This window comes from Ictalurus furcatus, chromosome 12 (assembly GCF_023375685.1).
Source record: "Ictalurus furcatus strain D&B chromosome 12, Billie_1.0, whole genome shotgun sequence".
Lineage (NCBI taxonomy): Eukaryota > Metazoa > Chordata > Actinopteri > Siluriformes > Ictaluridae > Ictalurus > Ictalurus furcatus.
The window spans coordinates 2,052,271-2,072,500 of record NC_071266.1 but is presented as its reverse complement, the minus strand read 5'-3'; the positions used below and the strand labels follow the sequence as shown (position 1 = coordinate 2,072,500).

Below are 20,230 nucleotides of genomic sequence, written 5' to 3'. Positions count from 1 at the left end.
CTCAGTCTTGGTTCCAAACCTCAGATTGTTTAACTAAAAATCAAAAACTGACCGCAAGACTCGTCCCACCACCTACTTGGAAAGAGCAGTTTATCCACCACCTTGTGAACTACAGCTTGTAACTGAAGCTGGCCCAATCTTGCTTTGTTGGTTCAGGTGAGAGCTTTGCAGAGCAATGTCTTGGAAGCTCCTGTCACTTTATCACCATATGAATATCTTTAAGGCTCACTGCCATCAGTATATATGCTGCAAGTGTTCCTAAGATTTTAGATAGATAGATTGAATGATTGATTGATCGATCAATTGCTTTATTTTTCCCAGAAGGAAATTCACTTATTACAGCAGCTCAGAGAGTTAGTATACTAAGAGTGATTTAAAATTGAAAATGAAACAAAATAAGAAATATATACATACACAGTGGAGGAAATAAGTATTGAACGCGTCAACATTTTTTTCAGTAAATATATTTCCAATGAGGCTATTCACATGAAATTTTCACCAGACATCAGTATTAACTCAAGAAATCTGGAAATATAAAGAATTCACAACATTAAAGTCCATAAATAAAGTTATGTGTAATAAAGAAGAATGACACAGGAAAAAAGTATTGAACATGCTAAGAAAAAGCAGTTCTCGAAGGCAAGGAACCAGCTGAAATCTGTAAGTAATTATACGTCCTATCTGTGCAAATTAATAATGGGTTAGTAAATTGATGGTCTATAAAAGGGCTTTTCGTTACCAAGGTGTCACATAAGAAACATACAGGGGCAGCTGTGCCTCAGGTGGTAGAGCAGGTTGTCTACTAATCGTAGGGTTGGCGGTTCAATTCCCGGCCCACATGACTCCACATGCCGAAGTGTCCTTGGGCAAGACACTGAACCCCAAGTTGCTCCTGATGGCAAGTTAGTGCCTTGCATGGCAGCTCTGCCACCATGAGTGTGTGTGTGAATGGGTGAATGAGACACAGTATAAAGCGCTTTGGATAAAAGCACCATATAAGTGCAGACCATTTACCATTTACATCTCATGATGGGTAAAAGCAAAGAGCTCTCCCAAGACCTTCACAACCTTATTGTTGTGAAACATATTGATTGAATCGGTTACAGACGTATTTCAATACTTCTGAATCTCCCAGTAAGGACCATTGGGGCCATTATGTGCAAGTGGAAGCAACGTCACTCAGTCATCTCCGTCACTCCACCATGCACAGGAGCTCCTTGTGAGATTTCTGACCAAGGAGTCAGAAGAGTAGTCCAAAGCCATGGACCTCTCGGAAAGCGCTCCAGAAATACTTGGTGGCAGCAGTTACCATCGTCACAGAGAAAACATTAGGCAATGCAGTCCACTGCTCACCCTGCAAGACTCCATTACTAAAGAACAGGCATGTCAAAGCTTGTTTAAAGTTTGCTACAACTCATTTGGACAAGCCTATTAAATACTGGGAGAATGTTGTCTGGTCAGACGAGAGCAAAATTGAACTTTTTGGCTGTCATATATATATATACACACACAAAAGAGAAAGAATATGATGTCAGAGTTTGATGTGGTAGTGCAGTAGGGTGTGAACATTGTAGATACAGCAGCAGATTTGAATGGAAATAAAGTGGCAGTGCAGGGGTTGGTGAACGGTTCTGATATGAGCAGGGAACAGTTGCTGTGGACGACAGAGTGGGAGAAGATGTTTGATCTTTGGGCGAGTTGGGGAAGAATGGTGGTGAGAGAGTGGAGGAGATAGTGTGCGAGGGTGTCATGCTGAACCTATTGAAGAACAAATTCAACTCGTTGGCGATTTTAACAGTAATTTGTTTATATGTTCTAATCTGATTTCATTTTAAATTACCTGCACCTCAGCAGTTTGTATCCCACCATCAAGCCCAGTGAATCAGACATTTCTTTAACATTAAGTTGCTTATTTGTATTATTTGTATTTTTTAGCAAATTGCACATGATACTGCTATACTTTATGCTGTCTGTTGTGTTTACCGCTTCTTACTTCAGCTCTTTCCTATGCAATTATGTGTGATGTAGATGTAGAAAGATTAAACTTCACCTCCCTCCATGCAACAGCTGTGGCATTACCATTCTCATCTGCTGGCAGTAGGGTTAAGGCTAGTAACTGTGAAGGCAGAGCAGATGTCTCTTTTCTTCCATGCTGAAAAAATGGTATTTCAAATGCATTGACTGAGAAATGAGTAGACATACACTTTCATTGTAGCCCATCTAGATAGACTGCAGCATAAGTGTTCCCAATTTCCCATTGCAACACCTAAACACACTTCAAAGTAAGTGCTAGTGATTGATTTTTAATAGACCAAGTTAACAAAACTATAGGACAAATCTAAAAACCTAACAAATAAAATAAATATACATTATCATGAATTCCTAAAATAAAAAAATAAAATAAATAGGAATAAATGGCAAACAAAAATAGTATACTGCACCTTCCCAACTTAAGTTACACAAAGAGCTTGTCTTTGCCATGTAGAGTGTAAAGACATGCGATAAAGTGAGTAGGTTAGAATATCTAACCATTATAATATCTAACTATTATAATCAGTTCTTACACAAAGAAAATCTACTCTCCATTGACAAACAGTGAGATAGAGGCAAAGTGGAAAACTGTTCTGTGGTCAGACGAATCAAATTGTGAAATTCTTTTTGGAAACCATGGATGCCGCGTCATCTAAACTAAAGAGGAGAGGGATCATCTGGCTTTTTATCAGCACTCAGTTTAAAAGCCTGCATCTCTGATGGTATGGGGGTGCAGCAGTGCCTATGTAATGGGCAGCTTGCACATCTGGAAAGGCACCATCAATGCTGAAAGGTATATACAGGTTTTAGAGCAATATATGCTTCCATCCAGATTCCATCCCATCTTTACTTCTGAGAGACTCTGCCAGTTAACCTAATTATTTGCAAAATGTTCCTCCAGCTGTTTCTTTTTATTAACACTTAATTTTCCAGCCTTTTGTTGTCCCCGTCCCAGCTTTTTTGAGACTTGTTGTGGCCATCAAATTCAAAATTACCTTATTTTTTTCCTTAAAATGGTACATTTCCCCAGTTTGAACATTTGATATGTTTTCTATGTTCTATTGTGAATAACCTATGGGTTTATGAGACTTGCAAATCATTGCGTTCTGTTTTTATTTACATTTAACACAGCATCCCAACTTTTTTGGAATAGGGGTTGTAGAAGTAAAGCGAGAAAGAAAAGAGCCACATCAGCAAAAAAATTACAGACATCATGAGATCGTTGTAACAACTAGTTCAGTACAGCAATGCACTCAAATCACACAATGTAATTTATTACCTTAGACTGCTTTTCTGTTCATTCATGAGTGATGTGTCTTTCCATCCTGATTTTTTTTTGTCTCTTTTCTTTTTTGCAGCTGTTGGAGCAGATGCGGGCCAACAGGGCAAGTCTGAAGCCGGTGCAGTTGCAGATGTTGGAACAGCTGGAAGCTCAGCTCTCAGCAATGCAGTTGGACCAGCAACAGGTTTACAAATGCTTTAACCATTGCACTTTGCTGGAGTTTACACCCAGAAAGAATACACTTTGTGAGATTGCATCTGATAAAAGGCTGCATTGTTTGTTAAAGGAACATATTGGAAGTGGCTCTGCTGCTATGCTCATTATATTTCTAGTGTAAAATACCACCTTGTTCTTAGAGCAGTAAACATTCAAGTGTAGTATCACATTGTAAAGTCTTCTGTCTGCACTATAAAATCAAAGGCTCAGGGCTCATATTGATGCTGGAAAGGCATGGAAAATAAATATTGCAACATTTAGTAATGAGTTGTCCTTGAAAATAACAAAATAAAAAAAGTACTTAAAAGTAATTGAAAACATGAGTTACTCTAATCATTTTACAATATATGGTCAAAAGTATGTGGTTATTCCTCTTAATTATTGAGTTCAGGTGTTTGAGCCACACCCATTGCTAACAGGTGCATAAAACTAAGCAGATAGCTATGCAATCTCCATAGAAAAATATTGGCAGTAGAATGGGTCATACTGAAGAGCTCAGTGACTTTAAACATGGCAATGTGCAATAGGGCAAGATGCCACTTTTGGCAGAAAGTCAGGTCAAAAAGCAAATCCAGAATCATAGAAGCATTAAATGTGTTGTACAAGCATCATTTATATAGGTCATCTGAGGACGAAGGCAGACTTTTTCAGTAAAGGATTTGTGATTGTATGGACCAATGTGGGGAACGTAAATGTGCATACTTATGGACTTTACTTATGGATTTTAATCACTGTTTCTTCAGCAGGTGTCTAAAGCTAACAGGTGTGTGCTTCCTTACGATGGAAGCCTAAACCACAAATCACAGTACAAATAAATGGTCCATGAAGTTCTTGAGTGAAGGCGATAGAATTGCTATGACATTTCAGCGACATTTGTGGTCTTTTATAATTCATACCAGAGTAATCCATACCACTGGATTTTAGTGTGTTTTGTATTGGAAAAATGGTTAAAGTGTACAAACCCTGAAGTGTAGACATGAAACTACAGATGTCATTTTTTACACTTCAGACTGATTTTCATTGTTTATCAATTTCATAAGTGAAGTGCTTCTCCATTTTTCATTTTTGCCTCTGCACATTCTTCAAAATGGGTGAATATTAGTAAATAATAATACAGTCTGTCATCAATTAGTCATTTAGATTTTAGAGCCCAAAACAATCCATTTTATAATAGCTATTATACCTGGCAATTTTATTTGTATTGAAAATAACATTTCCAAACACACTCACACAGGCTATGAAATTTTACTTTTGGCCTCTATTATATACGGTCATGAGAAAAATAAGTGCACCCCATGGAAATTGTTGATTTTTCTTTTGACATATTTGGACAAGCAAACATTTGATCCTCTTTGAAACAGTGCCTATTAATAAAGGTGATACATGCTATGAAACGACACATACAATTGACATTTTGTAGTAATTTTCATAATTTAAATGAACAAAAAACAGATCAGTCACATGGAAAAAGTAAGTGTACCCTTATATTTATCACACATTCAAATATATTAAATTAGAATCAGGTGTTCAAGATTGGGTGCCAGTGATTAGAACCTGCTTAGGGAGTGCAGGTGGAACCTGTCTTATTTATCTACTGTCTGGTGCTCCCTTTGCTATTGAGGTGTGTGGTGTCATCATGCCAAGATCTAAAGAGTTCTGTAAGACCTTCAGAAAAAAGGTTGTGGATGCCTATGAATCTGGCAAGGGATTTAAAAAAAAATCTCCAAATTATTTGAAATACATCATTCACCGTAAGGAAAATAATCTACAAATGGCGCAGATTTCAAACAACTGCCAATTTGTCCAGGACTGGCCGTCCCAGCAAATTCAGCCCAAAAGCTGCAAAAAGAAGTCTCGAAGAACCCAAAAATTTAATCACAGGATCTGCTAGTAAGTCTTGCAACTGTTGGTGTCAAAGTGTATGGTTCTACAATCTGAAAAAGATTGCACAAATTTGACCTGCATGGGAGGCGTGCCAGGAAAAAGCCTTTGCGAGACTACAGTTTGCCACTGAGCATTTAGGCAAAGACCAGGCCTTTAGGAATAATGTGCTCTGGACAGACGAATGAAAGATAACTGTTTGGCCACAGTAACAGCAGACACGTTTGGTTCAGACGATGAGACAGCTTTTCAGGAGAAGCACCTCACACCAACTATGAAGTGGTGGAAATGTTATGGTTTGGGGTTGATTCGCTGCCTCAGGGACTGGACAGCTTGCATTCTACTATGAGCTTTGATTCAACTATGAATTCTGCATTATATTAAAGAGTGCATGAAGATAATACGAGGCCATCTGTCCAGAAGTTGAACCGAAAGTCGATCCTAAGCACACTAGCAAATCCACCAAGGAGTGGCTCAAAAAGAAGAAATGGAGGGTTATGGAATGGCCTGGCAAAGCCCGGATTTGAATCTCAATGAAATGTTGTGGGGGATTTGAAATGGGCAGTACATGCAAGAAAACCCTCAAACATTTTGCTACTGAAAGAATATTTCATGGAAGAGTGTTCAAAAATTCCATCAATCCTGGTGGACAATTATGCAAAACACCTACAAGAAGTTATTTCTGCTAAAGGGGGCATCACATTTATTCATATTTCTGTTCAATAAGAGATTGAAAAGGCTAATTTTCCTTGTGGTTTTGTTCAAGTATATCAACTTCATTAATAGGCACTGTTTCACAGACGATTTCCATGGGGTGTACTTATGTTTTCACATGACTGTAGCTAAGAAATAGCCCATAATACATTACAAGAGATTGATTGTTATTAACAAAAGAAGTTCAAATGCAGTGTAGCATGTTGTCAACACAGTTCAGAGTTTAAAATGCATAGACATGCTAGTTGATGGAATTCTCCAATGCCTGGTCTGGGTTAAGCAGCTAACTGGGTTACTATTTTTTTCTCACTCCTACTAGTACAGCACAGCAACAGGCAGGCTTGGTTAACTGTCTCATGTAAATCGTAATGTAGTGATGTTTTATATTGAGAAAACATGTATAGTAAGTTTAATTTAACTTGTTTCTTCATTCCTGAACTCAAATTATGTACCATTATAGCCGGTGCTCATAGAGACACAAATAATAAGCTAGTGGGCTACATTAAACCAAGAAAAGTATTATTATCCACGTGATACAGATATTTCAATTTAACATTTCTGCTCCAGAACACTTTTAAATCATTCAGATTTCAGAAATTCAGAGATTCTCATTATTGCAATATCTCTAGTTTGTAGCATTTATAAACATTCAACCAGGTGGTGGAGGCATTATGTTTTTAGGTTGTCCGTCTGTGCATCCATCCAAGATTCTCATTGATACAATATCTCAAGAATGAGTGCTTGAATGTGTGCAGGACATATGTGGAATAAGCACTGTAGCCAGCAGGGGAACTGATTAGATTTTGGAATGGATCCAAACAGGGTCAAGGTCAAATATCTGAAATATTTTTTCTTCAGTAGCTCCTTCTATCCTAGACATCCCAGTCAGTGCCATTGGCATCGAGTTCTGCTTGTTTTTCCTGTTAATGTAATGAACCTGTGCAGGTAGATAGATGAAATATTTATGTTCAGATCCTTTATACTTTCTGTATATGTTTGTTCTACCTGTAAAGATGGGACAGAATGCAGCTGGGAATATGCAGGCCCCCCTCTCCAATGGCCCCACATCTGCTCCTTCACTGGCCCATTCCCGCAGACCTGTGCTTCGCCCCCTCTGTGCTTCTCAGCTGCTGGTCAACGGGCCACTCGCTCCTAGCCCCCAACCCCCCTCAGTTGTCAATAATCACACCCAACGACCGGGAACCAATGGAGACGTGCCTTACCTGCACTCTAATGTACTACCTCACAACTGCACAAGCCTGGGTGATGCGTGGAAGAGCCAGCATCTTAGTACCACTCAGGTTTGTGTGGAGCAACTGCTGTTCTAATGCAATGGAATTGTGTTCCTTGAGTCTTTTTATGGAATTATGGAATCACCACACTTAGAGGATGCTCATCTGGCTTTTTTACTTTGTAACAAATAAACAAATCACAGATATAATACAAAGCAATTTTTGTTTAATAGCATAATAACATTTTTAACATAATAGCAAATTAGTCTGCAGTTAAAAGAGTGCACTTACAGACCTTAATGCGCTGTTGGACTTGGCTGATTGAAAGGAAACAAGGCCTCAACAAGAGAGTTCTCAATTGAAACAATCGAAAGGGAGCAAGAATAAACAAGATGGGAAGGTTATATAAAGGAAAACTATGCCTTGAAAATAGAAAATGCACAACAAAATAAAATGGGCAGAAACAGGATGTTTGTGACAGAACTGTAAGAAGTGAAATTGGCTGAATGAAATCAATCGGCTGAATGAAATTGAATTTACATATAGAAAAGCCAAACGAAAAGCACCTAAACAGAAGAAAATAAGGTTACAGAGGGCTAAAGAGAAACAATACTGGAGTGTGGATGATTGGATGAAAGTGATATTTAGTACTGCATTGACCAAGGAGATGATGCTGGAACTTTTGTCTGGTGCCGTTCTAATGAATCTTATAAAGATGACTGGCTAAAGAAAACAAATACTTTTCCCCACTCATTTATGATCTGGGGTTGCATTTCAGGTAAAGGACCAGGGGAGACCTCAACAGTCAATGCACAGGTGTATGCTGAAATTTTTGCCAATTTTCTTATTCCATCGATAGAAATACAATGATGCTTGATAGTTTGTGAACCTTTTAGAATTTTCTATATATCTGCATAAATATGACCTGAAACAACATCAGATTTTTACATCAGACAAGTCCTGAAAGAAGACCAAGAGAACCCAATTAAAGAAATGAGACAAAAATATTAAACATGGTAATTTTTTATTGAGGAAAATGATCCAATATTACATATTTGTGAGTGGAAAAAGTATGTGAACCTCTAGGATTAGCAGTTTAATTTGAAGGTGAAATTAGAGTCAGGTGATTTCAGTCAATGAGATGACAATCAGGTGTGCGTGAGTGCACAGTTTTATGTACGGAACAGGGATCTATCAAAGTCTGATCTTCACGACACATGTTTGTGGAAGTGTATCATGGCATGAACAAAGGAGATTTTTGAGGACCTCAGAAAAATAGTTGTTGATGCTCACCAGGATGGAAAAGGTTACAAAACTATATTTAAAGAGTTTGAATTCCACCAATCCACAGTCAGATAAATTGTGCACAAATGGTGGAAAATCAGGATGACAGTTACCCTCCCCAGGAGTGAAGACCAACAAAGATCACTCCAAGAGCAAGATGTGTAATAGGCTGCGAGGTCACAAAGGAACCCAGGGTTTGCCATTCACAGATATGTAATAATTGTCTGTGATAATTTTCCTCAATAAATAAATGACCAAGTATACTATTTTGTCTCATTTGTCTAATTTGGTTCTCTTTGTCTAATTTTAGGAGTTCTGTTAATGTTTTAGGTCATATTTATGCAGATTTATAGAAAAATAGAAAAAAAAGGGTTCACAAATTTTCAAGCACTGCTGTAGGTTTGGTGGTGATGAGGTCATTTTTCAGGATGATAATGCATCTTGCCACAGAGCAAAGAGTGTTAAAGTATTTCTTCAGGAAAGGCATATCAACTCAATGACATGACCAGCAAATAGTCTGGATCTCAATCCGATTGAAAATTTATAGTTGAAATTTGGTTCATGACAAGGCTCCATCATGCAAAGCTGATCTGTCAACTGCTATTTGAGAAAGTTGGAACCAGCTTGATGGAGAATATTGTTTTTCATTAGTGAAGTCCATGCTTCAAAGAATTCAGGCCATCAAAAACGCCTGAGAAGGAGCAACAAAGTACTAATTGTGATTTTTCTATTGTTGTTGATGTCATAAATTTTTTCTCAACATTGAGTGATTCCATAATTATTTTGTCTACTTGATTAAAATAAAATAATTTAATTTGTTTGATGTATGTTTCACCAAGCCAGAATGTTCAGCTCTTAAACAAAAATTTTGTGTTATATTTATTTATTTGGCTATGAGGTAAAAAAGCTGAGTGAACATCCTTTATGTGTGGTGATTCCATAATTTTTGCCAGGTTTGTAAGAACTATGACTAGTATTACTGATGCTGTTTTCTATTTTACACAAATAAAATATATCTTTCTGTTTGTCTTTCTGTTTTTCAGGGGCTTCAAAAAGGCCCAGGTTCACATTGGACAGGTCTCAATGGGGAAAGGACACACTCTTCCAGTGGCTGGGCTGATGGTGGCCCTCACAATCAGGTCGGACATTCCACTTCGACCCCTAGCAACTCTTCTGAGTCAGCCGGCAGTCACCTGTCCTCCCCACCCCACTCCTTGGCTTCTTTATCAACTACTTCCGTGCACACAGCTACCTCAGGCATTCCCCTGACCAAAGAGAGCGAGCATGCGCAGGGCAGCTGTGCCACTGTGGCCAACCACTGCAGCCCCAAGTATACAACTGGCTCACCAGATACCTACTCCTCAGGCAATCCACAGGTCTGTGCTCCAGTGATGGGCAAGGAGAGCCTAACAGCAAGCTCTAGGCTTAACCATGTGCACCTGGGTGCCAACTCAGCTGACTCTTCACCCGCCTCTGCATTGTCTGCCACTTCGTCCTCACCCCACACCAATGAGCCCACAGGTAACTTTACCAAGCCTGACTCAGTACATGGCAGTGCACAAGGGGCATGTTCTGAGGACTCTCAGAGCCCACTAAAGGCTGAGCCACCTGAGGCATGTCTCAAAGCCGGCCCTCTCCTCAGAAGCGTGCATTCATCCTCCACTGTATCCATCTATCCAACTTCTTCAGACATCCTCAAAGCATGCAGGTAGGTAGGATATGTCTTCACTTATACAAGCACCTCCTTCTTCTGGCAGGTTGTAATTACTATCTAAATGTACCGTTTATTTATTTATGGGCTCCAGAATGGTACAACAGAAAAGCATTCACCCTATTATCTGGACATCACAAGTTTGTATCCTGGCGATGCCACAGCCATCCGTGGCCAGGAGTCCAAGAGCGGAAAGTTGACCGTGCTCTCTGGGTGGGAGGGATGACATACACTTTCTACCCATGGGCATCTGTGAGCTCATGTATGTGAAAGAGAGTGGATAGCAGTTTCCTCTGAGAGTGTTACACTGCCCTTTGACTGATCATGAGCAACAGTTCAAAAAGATGTGGTTGGCTGGATTTGTATATTAGAGGAAATGTTAGCCTTTAACCTTCTTGGTTGGTAGCTGTCATATGATAGATGTTAGACCCACACAGACCAGTTCATGTATCTCTACTCTCTCTTGGAGAGCTACCCTCCAGCATATCTTGTTCAGGGCGATTATTGTAAAAAATGTGCATTTTTCAGTTTAAAATGAACTCTGCAGGAATATTGCTCTCTAGCAGGGAGAGTCTAGCAAGGAGATTTCACAGATTTAATTTTCAAAATCTTGGTAGCTGGCATGGCCAGACATAAATAACGTGTCATTTTCACGTTACATAATTTCTGTGAAAAAAATACCAGAAGTAAGTGGGTTGTAGCTGCTAGTTTCTAGCACTGGCATTTAGTCCTTTTTATTTATTTATTATTAATAATTACCTATTAACAAGGTCAGGAGTGCTTGCACAACTGTAGTTGGGACTGTACATAAACCTGTCAAGTTATTATTATTATTCAATTGCAATAAAATTATATTATATACATAACCCTGATAAACAAGATGCTGTTTAATTTTCTTAATTTAAGCCCCCATTCATGTTTTGTGAGTGAAGACATTTGCGGCTTTATCTGTTTGGGAAGCACAGAAGGGAAGCTAAGATGCATCAGAGAAAAATGTTTTGTTGCCCTTCTCCGAAGTCACACAACAGTATTAAAGCTGTGCAACTTAGGGTAGGGCTACAAAATAATCTAAAAGGAAACACATTTTAGATACAACACAATTTATTTTTGTCAGTCTTAAAGCTACAGACACCACTTAATCTGACAGACATTTATATCAGCCAATTTGATAGCCATCATGGTAGCTCATGATAAATCATCATCAACACCCCAAACCTAACACAGATGTCCATACGCAGGGCCAGATGTTGTCAGTTAATCTCTGTGTGGCAGTAGAGGAGTATGTATTAATGGAGCTGCATTTTCTTTACTGCCGTTTTGTTTCGTCAGGAAAAAATATGCCACTTACCGACAGAAAGGAAAAAACATAGATCAGAGAATTTGAGAATAGGTCACAGGCTTTCATGTACCTGTGACACACATTATATTTCCTATACAGAAAAAGATGATTGCAGCTCCATTTCTTGAAGAATTGATTTTAAAATTTTGGCACTGGATGTTATCAGTTGATGTTACACATGTCTGACAGACATTTTTATACAACACTATGCTGAAGCATACTTCCAGTTTCTGCACCTATGGAAAACTATAAAACAAAAAAGAATAATAATTAAAAAAAAAAAACAGCCATATGGAGTTCAGAAACTGTGGCCGGATGTTAGCAGTTTCCCAAAAAGTTATTTATTATGACAAATGTATCAGTTGCGTTTATAGTTATTCACTACAGCAATAAAAACATTATTTTTAAATCAGAACTTTTTCTTATTTAAAACCTACCAGTAAAAATATAAACCTGGTTTATTTTTATTCTGTTCTTATTATTCTTATTCTTTAGTTTATTATTCTAATGTCAGGTGGTGGTTGATGTGAATATATTAAAGCACGGACACCAGATGATACCCACGGTACTCAAAGTGTATCAAGATATTAACAAAAAGTTTGTAGACACCTGACCATCACACCCATGAATGCTTTTTGTACATCCCATTTCAGATTTATTCCCCCTTTGCTGATGGTAACTATTCTGGTAAGTCTTTCCACTAGATTTGGAACATGGCTGTGGGGGGTTAACCCATTCAGCCACAAGAGTATTATTGAGGTCAGGCACTAATGTCAAGTGTAGAGGCCTGGGTTGCAGTTGACATTCCAGTTCATTCCAAAGTTGTGCAGTCAGCGTTCCAGGTCATCCGCAAGGGTTCAACATGGCTGAGGTCAGGTCTCTGTGCAGGCTTCTTGAATTCTTCTACACCAGCCTTGGCAAACCATGTCTTTATGGACCTCACATAGGGCAGGAGCATTGTCATACTGGAAAAGGTTTGAGTTAGGCCCCTTAGTTCCAGTGAAGGGAAATCTCAATGCTACAGCATACAAAGACATTCTAGACCAGCAGTTCTCAACCCCTGGGGGGCGTGGAGAGAGCGGGGGGGGGGGGGTTCAAGAAAAAAACAGTCAGGAAATCATTTGGGTACTCAGTCTATTTTATTGCTTTCCTTTTCAAATAGAATGTGAATTAATGGAAAAACTCAGTGGCTCTCTCCCTCTGTATTTTCTTTTAGCTGGGGAGAGGCGGAGTTTAGCCTGCCTTTTATCTAGCTGTCAGTGCAGACCAGTGTTGCCAACTTAGCAACTTTTCAGACCCCTTTAGCGACCTTTTTTTTTTTTTTTTGGAAAAAAAAAAGCGCCTAGTGACAAATGTAGCAACTTTTTGGACAAACCTTAGCAACTTTCCAAATGTCACCAGTACTGTCCTGCAAGCGTGAGGTCTTGCTTTCCCGCTGCACTCTCACCTCTCTCTGTGTCTGCTCTGTTCAGTGAGGGTCTGAGAGCCGGAGATTTAACAATGTCACGGATAACGAGACGCGCCCTTCCTCCCAATTTACATCATTCATATGTGAATGTTTTCAGAATGTAAGACGAATGTAACGCAACATGTTTTACATGTAAAATAGTCCACGTTATTACAGCCTAGTTCTCTTGTTCAAAGTAGTTCTAGTGTTCAGAAACATTTTATATCGTTCATGTTCCACACCTGTCCGTTATATAGTTTTACAAAAATTATTTTAAAAAATGACAAGTTATGAAAAGTAAAAAAGTAAAAAAAACACAAAAGCAAAAAAATCTATCTATCAAAAACAGATATATATATATATATATATATATATATATATATATATATATATATATATATAATATTATATATATATAACATTATATATATGGATGGATTTTATATAGAATAGATAATCATCATACCTGGTCTCCTCCAATATGCGGGGAGGTTCCACATGATACGGAAAGCTTGGGGGGGGCTTTAGTTGCAAAAGGTTGAGAACCTCTGTTCTAGACAATTATGTGCTTCCAACTTTATGGCAACAGTTTTGGGAGGGCACACATATGAGTGTGAGGGTCAGGTGTCCACCTACTTTTGACCTTGGTGTACAAGGTAGGTGTACCTAACTGGAAACATGGTATATATTATAATGCAAACAATGTATTTATTTATGAAATCTATCTGATGATGTGTATAATTGTAATATACATTGGCCATCCACTTCTGGCCATTGTCCTCTGACCTCTTTTCTCAACAAGGCATTTATACACACAGAACTGTCACTCACTCAATGTTTGTTGTTTTTCGCACCATACTGTGTAAACTCTAGAGACTGTTGTGTGTGTGAAATTCCGAGGGGATCATCAGTTTATGAAATACTCAAACCAGCCCCTCTGGTATAAACATCCATGCCACAAACAAATTCACAGAGATCACACTTTTTTTCATCCTGATGTTTGATGTGAACATTAACTGTAGCTCTTGACCTGTATCTGCATGCTTTTTTTGGAATGCACTGCTGCCACATGTTTGACTGATTAGATAACTGCATGAATGTACAGGTGTTCTTAATAAAGTGACTGGAGTGTATATTATTAAATTATGTTTATAATAGTCTGTTCACCCACCCTAACCACAAAGAAAACATTCTAATGCAGATCACAAAATCCTGTTTTGGTCATGAAAATTGTCTAACTGCATTGGTTTGTAAATATACATTTTCTACTCATGCAGAAATCTTGGAAAGAATGGTCTTTCAAGCAGCAGCATCCTGCTGGATAAGTGCCCTCCACCCCGCCTTCCTCTTCCTCCATCACCCCCTCTGCCAAAGGACAAGCTCAACCCCCCCACACCCAGCATTTATGTGAGTGCACTATGACTAATTTGTTATGCTGTATAAAATGCAAGCCTTAGCACATTTTGTTTTAAATGGTGACAATTTGGCTTTTGGATATTAATCTGTATAATCTTCACCTGTAATCTTTGCAGTTGGAGAATAAGAGAGATGCATTCTTCCCTCCACTGCACCAGTTCTGCATCAACCCATCCAACCCAGTCACTGTCATCCGTGGCTTGGCAGGAGCTCTCAAACTGGGTAAGATTTATGTATTTGTTTATTTTCTTTTACCCATGCTCATTTTAGAAATTAAACATTTTAATTCCTTAATTATATTTTACAAACACAGACAACTAATTTGTTGTTAAAACAGAGTATGCAAATAAAAATGCAAATAAAGGAGAAAAATTGGCAGTAATCTTAGAGAACAAAAGGCACCAATTCAATTTTGCATCTTATGTCACCATGGTGTTCCAATTAACCATCTATCAGCCCAGACCTAAGCTTAGCTCAGCATAAAATGAGACATGGAGACATGGTCAGAGACAAGTCATATAAGTAATTTATGCGAGACTTACACAAATATGCGTGAGCAATACAAATTCCATGTTTCAGTACAGTTCAGTTTTATTTGTATAGCACTTTTAACAATGGACATTGTCCCAAATCAGCTTTACAGAAACATATAAATTCAGGATATAGATTTTAAATGTATGACTTTGCCCCTAATGAGCAAGCCAGAGGCGATGGTGGCAAGGAAAAACTCCCTGAGACGATATGAGGAAGAAGAGGAACCAGACTCAAAAGGGACCCCATCCTCATCTGGGTGGCAACGGATAGTACAATTATAAATAAATCTCTTCTATAAATGTGCTAATACTACATGCTGTAATAGTGCAGTTGTGTAACCAGGAAAATTCATTACAGTTTTTACATGAAGTCTGTTTTGTTGAACTTATCCACTGTTCACTAATGGAGACTTGAGTGCAAAACTGTTTGTGGTCATTTCAGTGTTAAGGCTATAATAGCAGTTGTAGTCCTAGCCATCACAGCATAACTGTTCATATGAATTGAAGTCCAAAGCCATCTTTATGGTTTTTAATTGGTACCATCCTCAGTAATCTCAATGACCTTTAGGCTGCACCATGTGAGGCCATCCTCACCAGGAGCATGTAACTTCCAATTGATGAGCACTCCAACCAGAAGTAGGACATCAGGATGGATCAGGCAGGTCCGGAGAACAGAAGGGGTCAGGATAAGCAAAAGTTTTCAGCCTGGACTTAAACATGAACTAATATTTCTGCATCGTGTATATTTCTGCATGTCACACATTATATTTCTTAGCAATATTTCTGAGATGAAAGAAGGCTATCCTATTAATATTATCTACATGAGGGTCAATAATCACACCAAGGTCTTTTACTGCTGCACATTATGAAACAGAAAGACCATCCGGAGTAACTATGTAATCAGAAAGCTTACTTCTGGCTGCATGTGTTCATAGTAGAAGTACTTCTGTCTTGTCAGAATTAAGTAAAAGAAGTTAATAAGCATCCAATGTCTTATGTCCTTTACACATTCCTCAACTTTATTAAGCTGGTATATGTCATCCGGCTTTGCTGAAACATACAACTGTGTGTCATCAGCATAACATTGGAAGCTAATTCCATGTTTACGAATAATTTGACCCAGAGGTAGCACATATAAAGTAAAAAGCAGTGGACCTAAAACAGAACCTTGTGGAACACCAAACCTTACCTCAGTATGCACAGAGAAGTCTCCATTTACATTTATTTCCATTTATCTACGAACTGATAACGATGAGTCAAATAAGACCTGAGCCAGGAGAGGGCCATTCCCTTAACACCAACAGCATTTTCTAGTCTACCAAAGAGAATACTATGATCAGTGGTATTAAAAGCTGCACTAAGGTCAAGCATCACAAGCAATGAGACACAACCCTGATCAGAGGCATGTAGGTAAGGAATCAAGCATACAAGTTGATGATTTTGATGAATAAATTATTTAAATTAGTTTGGTCTCTCTAAGGGGAGTAAAACATTGTAGTCGTTGATCTGATATTGCTATATTATTTTCTACAGGGTTAGTTGTAAAACGGTCTGGTTTTAAATTAATAATCTGAATTTATTTTTTGTCTAATATTTTCAAATTTGCCAATGAAAAAATTCATGAAATCGTTGCTGCTATACAATGATTGTGTGCATGTTTTTGTGATGGTTTTTATTCCTAGTTAATTTTGCTCCAGTATTAAATAAGAATCTAGGATTTTTTTTCTTACCTTCAATGTTTGGCCAAAAAGAGACACCAGAACAAATTCAGTGCACCTTGGTATAAATTCTCTGGAAGCGCATTGGAGGTTTATGCACCATTCTGCTAAAAGATATTCCCTATGTTCATTTGGGTTGTGTTCAATAAGGTTGAGATATGGTGAGTGTGAAGGCCATGGCATATGATTTACATAATTTTCATACTCATCAAACCATTCAGTGAGCCATAGTGCTCTGTGGATGGGAGCATTGTCATCCTGCAAGAGACCATTGTCATCAGGACAAAAATGTTTCATCATAGGGTAAAGGTGATCAATAAGTATAAGGGAATCCACTGGATAATTGTTTAATTGTGTCATGGGATTGAGTGTTGTGAGGATCTTTATAGTGTTTTATGCAGGTAAATTATATTGACATCGCATCAGTTACAGGCTTGCATACTAATGTTTTCTATGTTCTTCTCCCTCTTCTCTTTGCTCATTTCTTTAGACTTAGGTCTGTTTTCCACTAAGACTCTAGTGGAGGCTAACCCAGAGCACCTGGTGGAGGTGCGGACACAGCTGTGCCAGCCAGCTGATGAAAACTGGGATCCCAGCGGCACCAGAAAACAGTGGCGATGTGAGAGCAACCGATCCCTTACCACCATTGCCAAGTATGCTCAGTATCAGGCTACATCCTTCCAGGAGTCACTACGGGTATGGCAAACACCAATAAGCATGCATAAATGCCACTAAGGATCTGTTTACAGAACATTTATGGAAAGACTAAAATACTTTCCCTGTAGAAAAATGTTAAAATAGCAACAGCTCCAGGATACTTGGGACTGATATGTGCAATGTCGCCACATTTGCATGTTTAGGTTGTCAAACCCAACATTCATTAAATCAATATCACTATACAGTTGTTGCATTGCGTTTTTATTCTAATCATTTAGTGTTACTTTTTGTATTTGTAAAAATAGTACTAGCAGTTAATGGGAAACTGGGTAAAATTTGGTTCTGGTGTTGCCCAATAATGTCACAAGTTTGGCTTGTTCTTTGTAGATGAGTATGCATTCTGGGTATTTTTCTTTTGGAGCTCTATTATTGCTCTAGTTGAATTCCCATGGAATTCATCCTGGGTTTTTGTTTGTTTGTTTGTTCGTTGTTTTAAACTATGGTGCGAACCATTTGTTATGTAGCCATTAACACACTATTCCTGTTTGGACTTGTGATGGTGTAAGGTCCTTGGAGGTAGTGGTGTTTGGGATGTTTTTATTATTATTATTATTATTATTATTATTATTATTATTATACAGTATTAATTAGAAGGGGTAAGATTTATTTATTTTTTATTTTCTTTCCAAAAAAATTTTTCTTTACAAATTTATAGCGTTTAAAAGTTATTTTTTTAACTGAAGCTCTTCACAATTAAACACTTTCACACAAAAATCACATATGTTTACTAACCACCAGGCATCGAACCACCAGGCATCTTAGGGAGTTTTTCCTTGCCACCGTCGCCACTCAGTGGCTTGCTCAGTTGGGATAAATTCGCACCTTTAATATCTGTATACCATGTTGATATTTCTGTAAAGCTGCTTTGAGACAATGTCTATTGTAAAAAGCGCTATACAAATAAATTGAAATTGAATTGAATCAAACAGGTAATGTAAGGAAAACAACAGCAGGTAATGACAAAAACATTGTGAAGGCTGTGAAGAAAAACCCAAAAACAACAGTCAGTGACTTTACGAACAACTTCCACGGGGAAGGGGTTGAATCCACAATCCACCATTTGAAGACTTTGAGAGAAGAAATATGGAGGTCCCACCACAAGATGCAAGCCACTCAGCAGTAAGAATCATAAGGCCAGGTTGGAATTTGCAAAGAAATATAAAGATGAGCCAGAAAAGTTCTGGAACCAGGATTAATCTCTACCGATATGAAGGAAAAACCAAGATTTGGAGAAAGAAGGGATCTGCTCCTGATTCAAAACATGCAAGGTCAAGCATGGTAGAGGTAGTGTCATGGCTTGGCCTTGCATGGCTGCTTCTGGAATGGGCTCACTAATCTTTATTGATGGCATAACTCAGGATGATAGCAACAGAATGAATTCAGAAGTGTACAGAAACATTGTCTTCCAACTTACATAGAAATGCATCCAATCTAAGGAACTTAATAATGACCCCAAACACACTGCCAACACAACAAAGGACTTTATCAGGGGAGAAAAATTGGTAAGCAAGGCAATCAGTAGACCTTAACCCAAATGAGCATGCACTTCACCTCCTAAAGAGGTACTGAATGGAACACCCCCCTTCCCCACGCACCCCCAAAAAACATACAGCAGCTGAAAGAAGCTGCAGTAAAAGCTTGGAAAAGAAAAATGCAACAGTTTGGTAGTCACTGTGTTGCCAGCAATTATTGCAAGCAAGGGATATTCAAGCCCATACTAAGTATTATCTACATACTTTAATACATCTTGATGTAAATATCAGGAAATGAAAGCTGAAGTTCTGATCTATGGTCTTGTATTCATTTTTGATCTCAAGCCCAAATGTCTTCAGTGTATTGGCTTTGCTATTCCAGTAATTTCAGAGGGGACTGTAAAATAAATTAAATAAAGTACAAAGGCAATAAAATGAATCCTAACAAAAGGGAAAAAATTAACTTTATATATTTTTTTCTATATCCAAGCCACTTTTTTTTTTTGCTGGTATTAACCAAATACTGGGTATTGAATCAGTGCCATCTCTAATTGTAGTGTTGTATTTGTGTTTATTATTCTTTTGTTTCTGTATTTTAGGAGGAGAATGAAAAAAAGGGCCAAAAGGAACTCTCAGAGTCTGAAATGTCAACATCAGAAAAGTACGTTAAATAATTCTTTAGCCTGTTGCCTTTTTACAGTGGTTTTGTTTTTACTGTATGTCCATCACATTTTTCCTCTTCTCTCACTAGTGTTAAAAGAAGGCGGAAAGGTCCATTCAAGCAAATTAAGTTTGGGACAAATATTGATGTTTCGGATGAGAAAAAGTATGTGGATCAATATATCTACACTGTAAATCCTTCAGATACCTGAAGTATACACAATATGCATGGAAGCACTGAGGTACTGACAATTTTGCTCCCCCTACAGGTGGAAGCTTCAGCTACAGGAGCTGAGTAAGCTGCCTGCATTTGCTCGGGTGGTGTCTGCAGGGAACTTGCTCAGCCATGTGGGCTACACCATCCTAGGCATGAACACTGTTCAACTCTTCATGAAGGTCCCTGGTAGTAGAACACCTGGTTAGTAACATGACAATTATATGTACACATAAATGTTCATTTGTACCTACCTCATCTTAGATGCCTTTTTCCATTGTGACCTTTCCTATTCATTACGTCTGAAGTTTTCATGTATAAAAAAATAAAAGCTTCTCTGTTTGGTTTTATGAAGTAATATTT

At 38.2% G+C, this 20,230-nt stretch overlaps 1 protein-coding gene across 4 annotated transcripts in view; it reads left to right on the top strand.

Annotated features, from left to right (window-relative positions):
- Window positions 1–20,230, top strand: part of kdm6al (lysine (K)-specific demethylase 6A, like) — a 200,661-nt gene that overhangs the window by 117,824 nt on the left and 62,607 nt on the right. For all 4 annotated transcript variants that reach the window (XM_053637615.1, XM_053637613.1, XM_053637614.1 and 1 more), the window contains 9 exons: window positions 3,390–3,497; window positions 7,138–7,425; window positions 9,684–10,348; window positions 14,415–14,544; window positions 14,670–14,775; window positions 17,295–17,500; window positions 19,593–19,654; window positions 19,745–19,819; window positions 19,923–20,071. In XM_053637615.1, coding sequence (XP_053493590.1) covers window positions 3,390–3,497; window positions 7,138–7,425; window positions 9,684–10,348; window positions 14,415–14,544; window positions 14,670–14,775; window positions 17,295–17,500; window positions 19,593–19,654; window positions 19,745–19,819; window positions 19,923–20,071 — 1,789 coding nt within the window. The remainder of the gene's footprint in view (window positions 1–3,389; window positions 3,498–7,137; window positions 7,426–9,683; window positions 10,349–14,414; window positions 14,545–14,669; window positions 14,776–17,294; window positions 17,501–19,592; window positions 19,655–19,744; window positions 19,820–19,922; window positions 20,072–20,230) is intronic.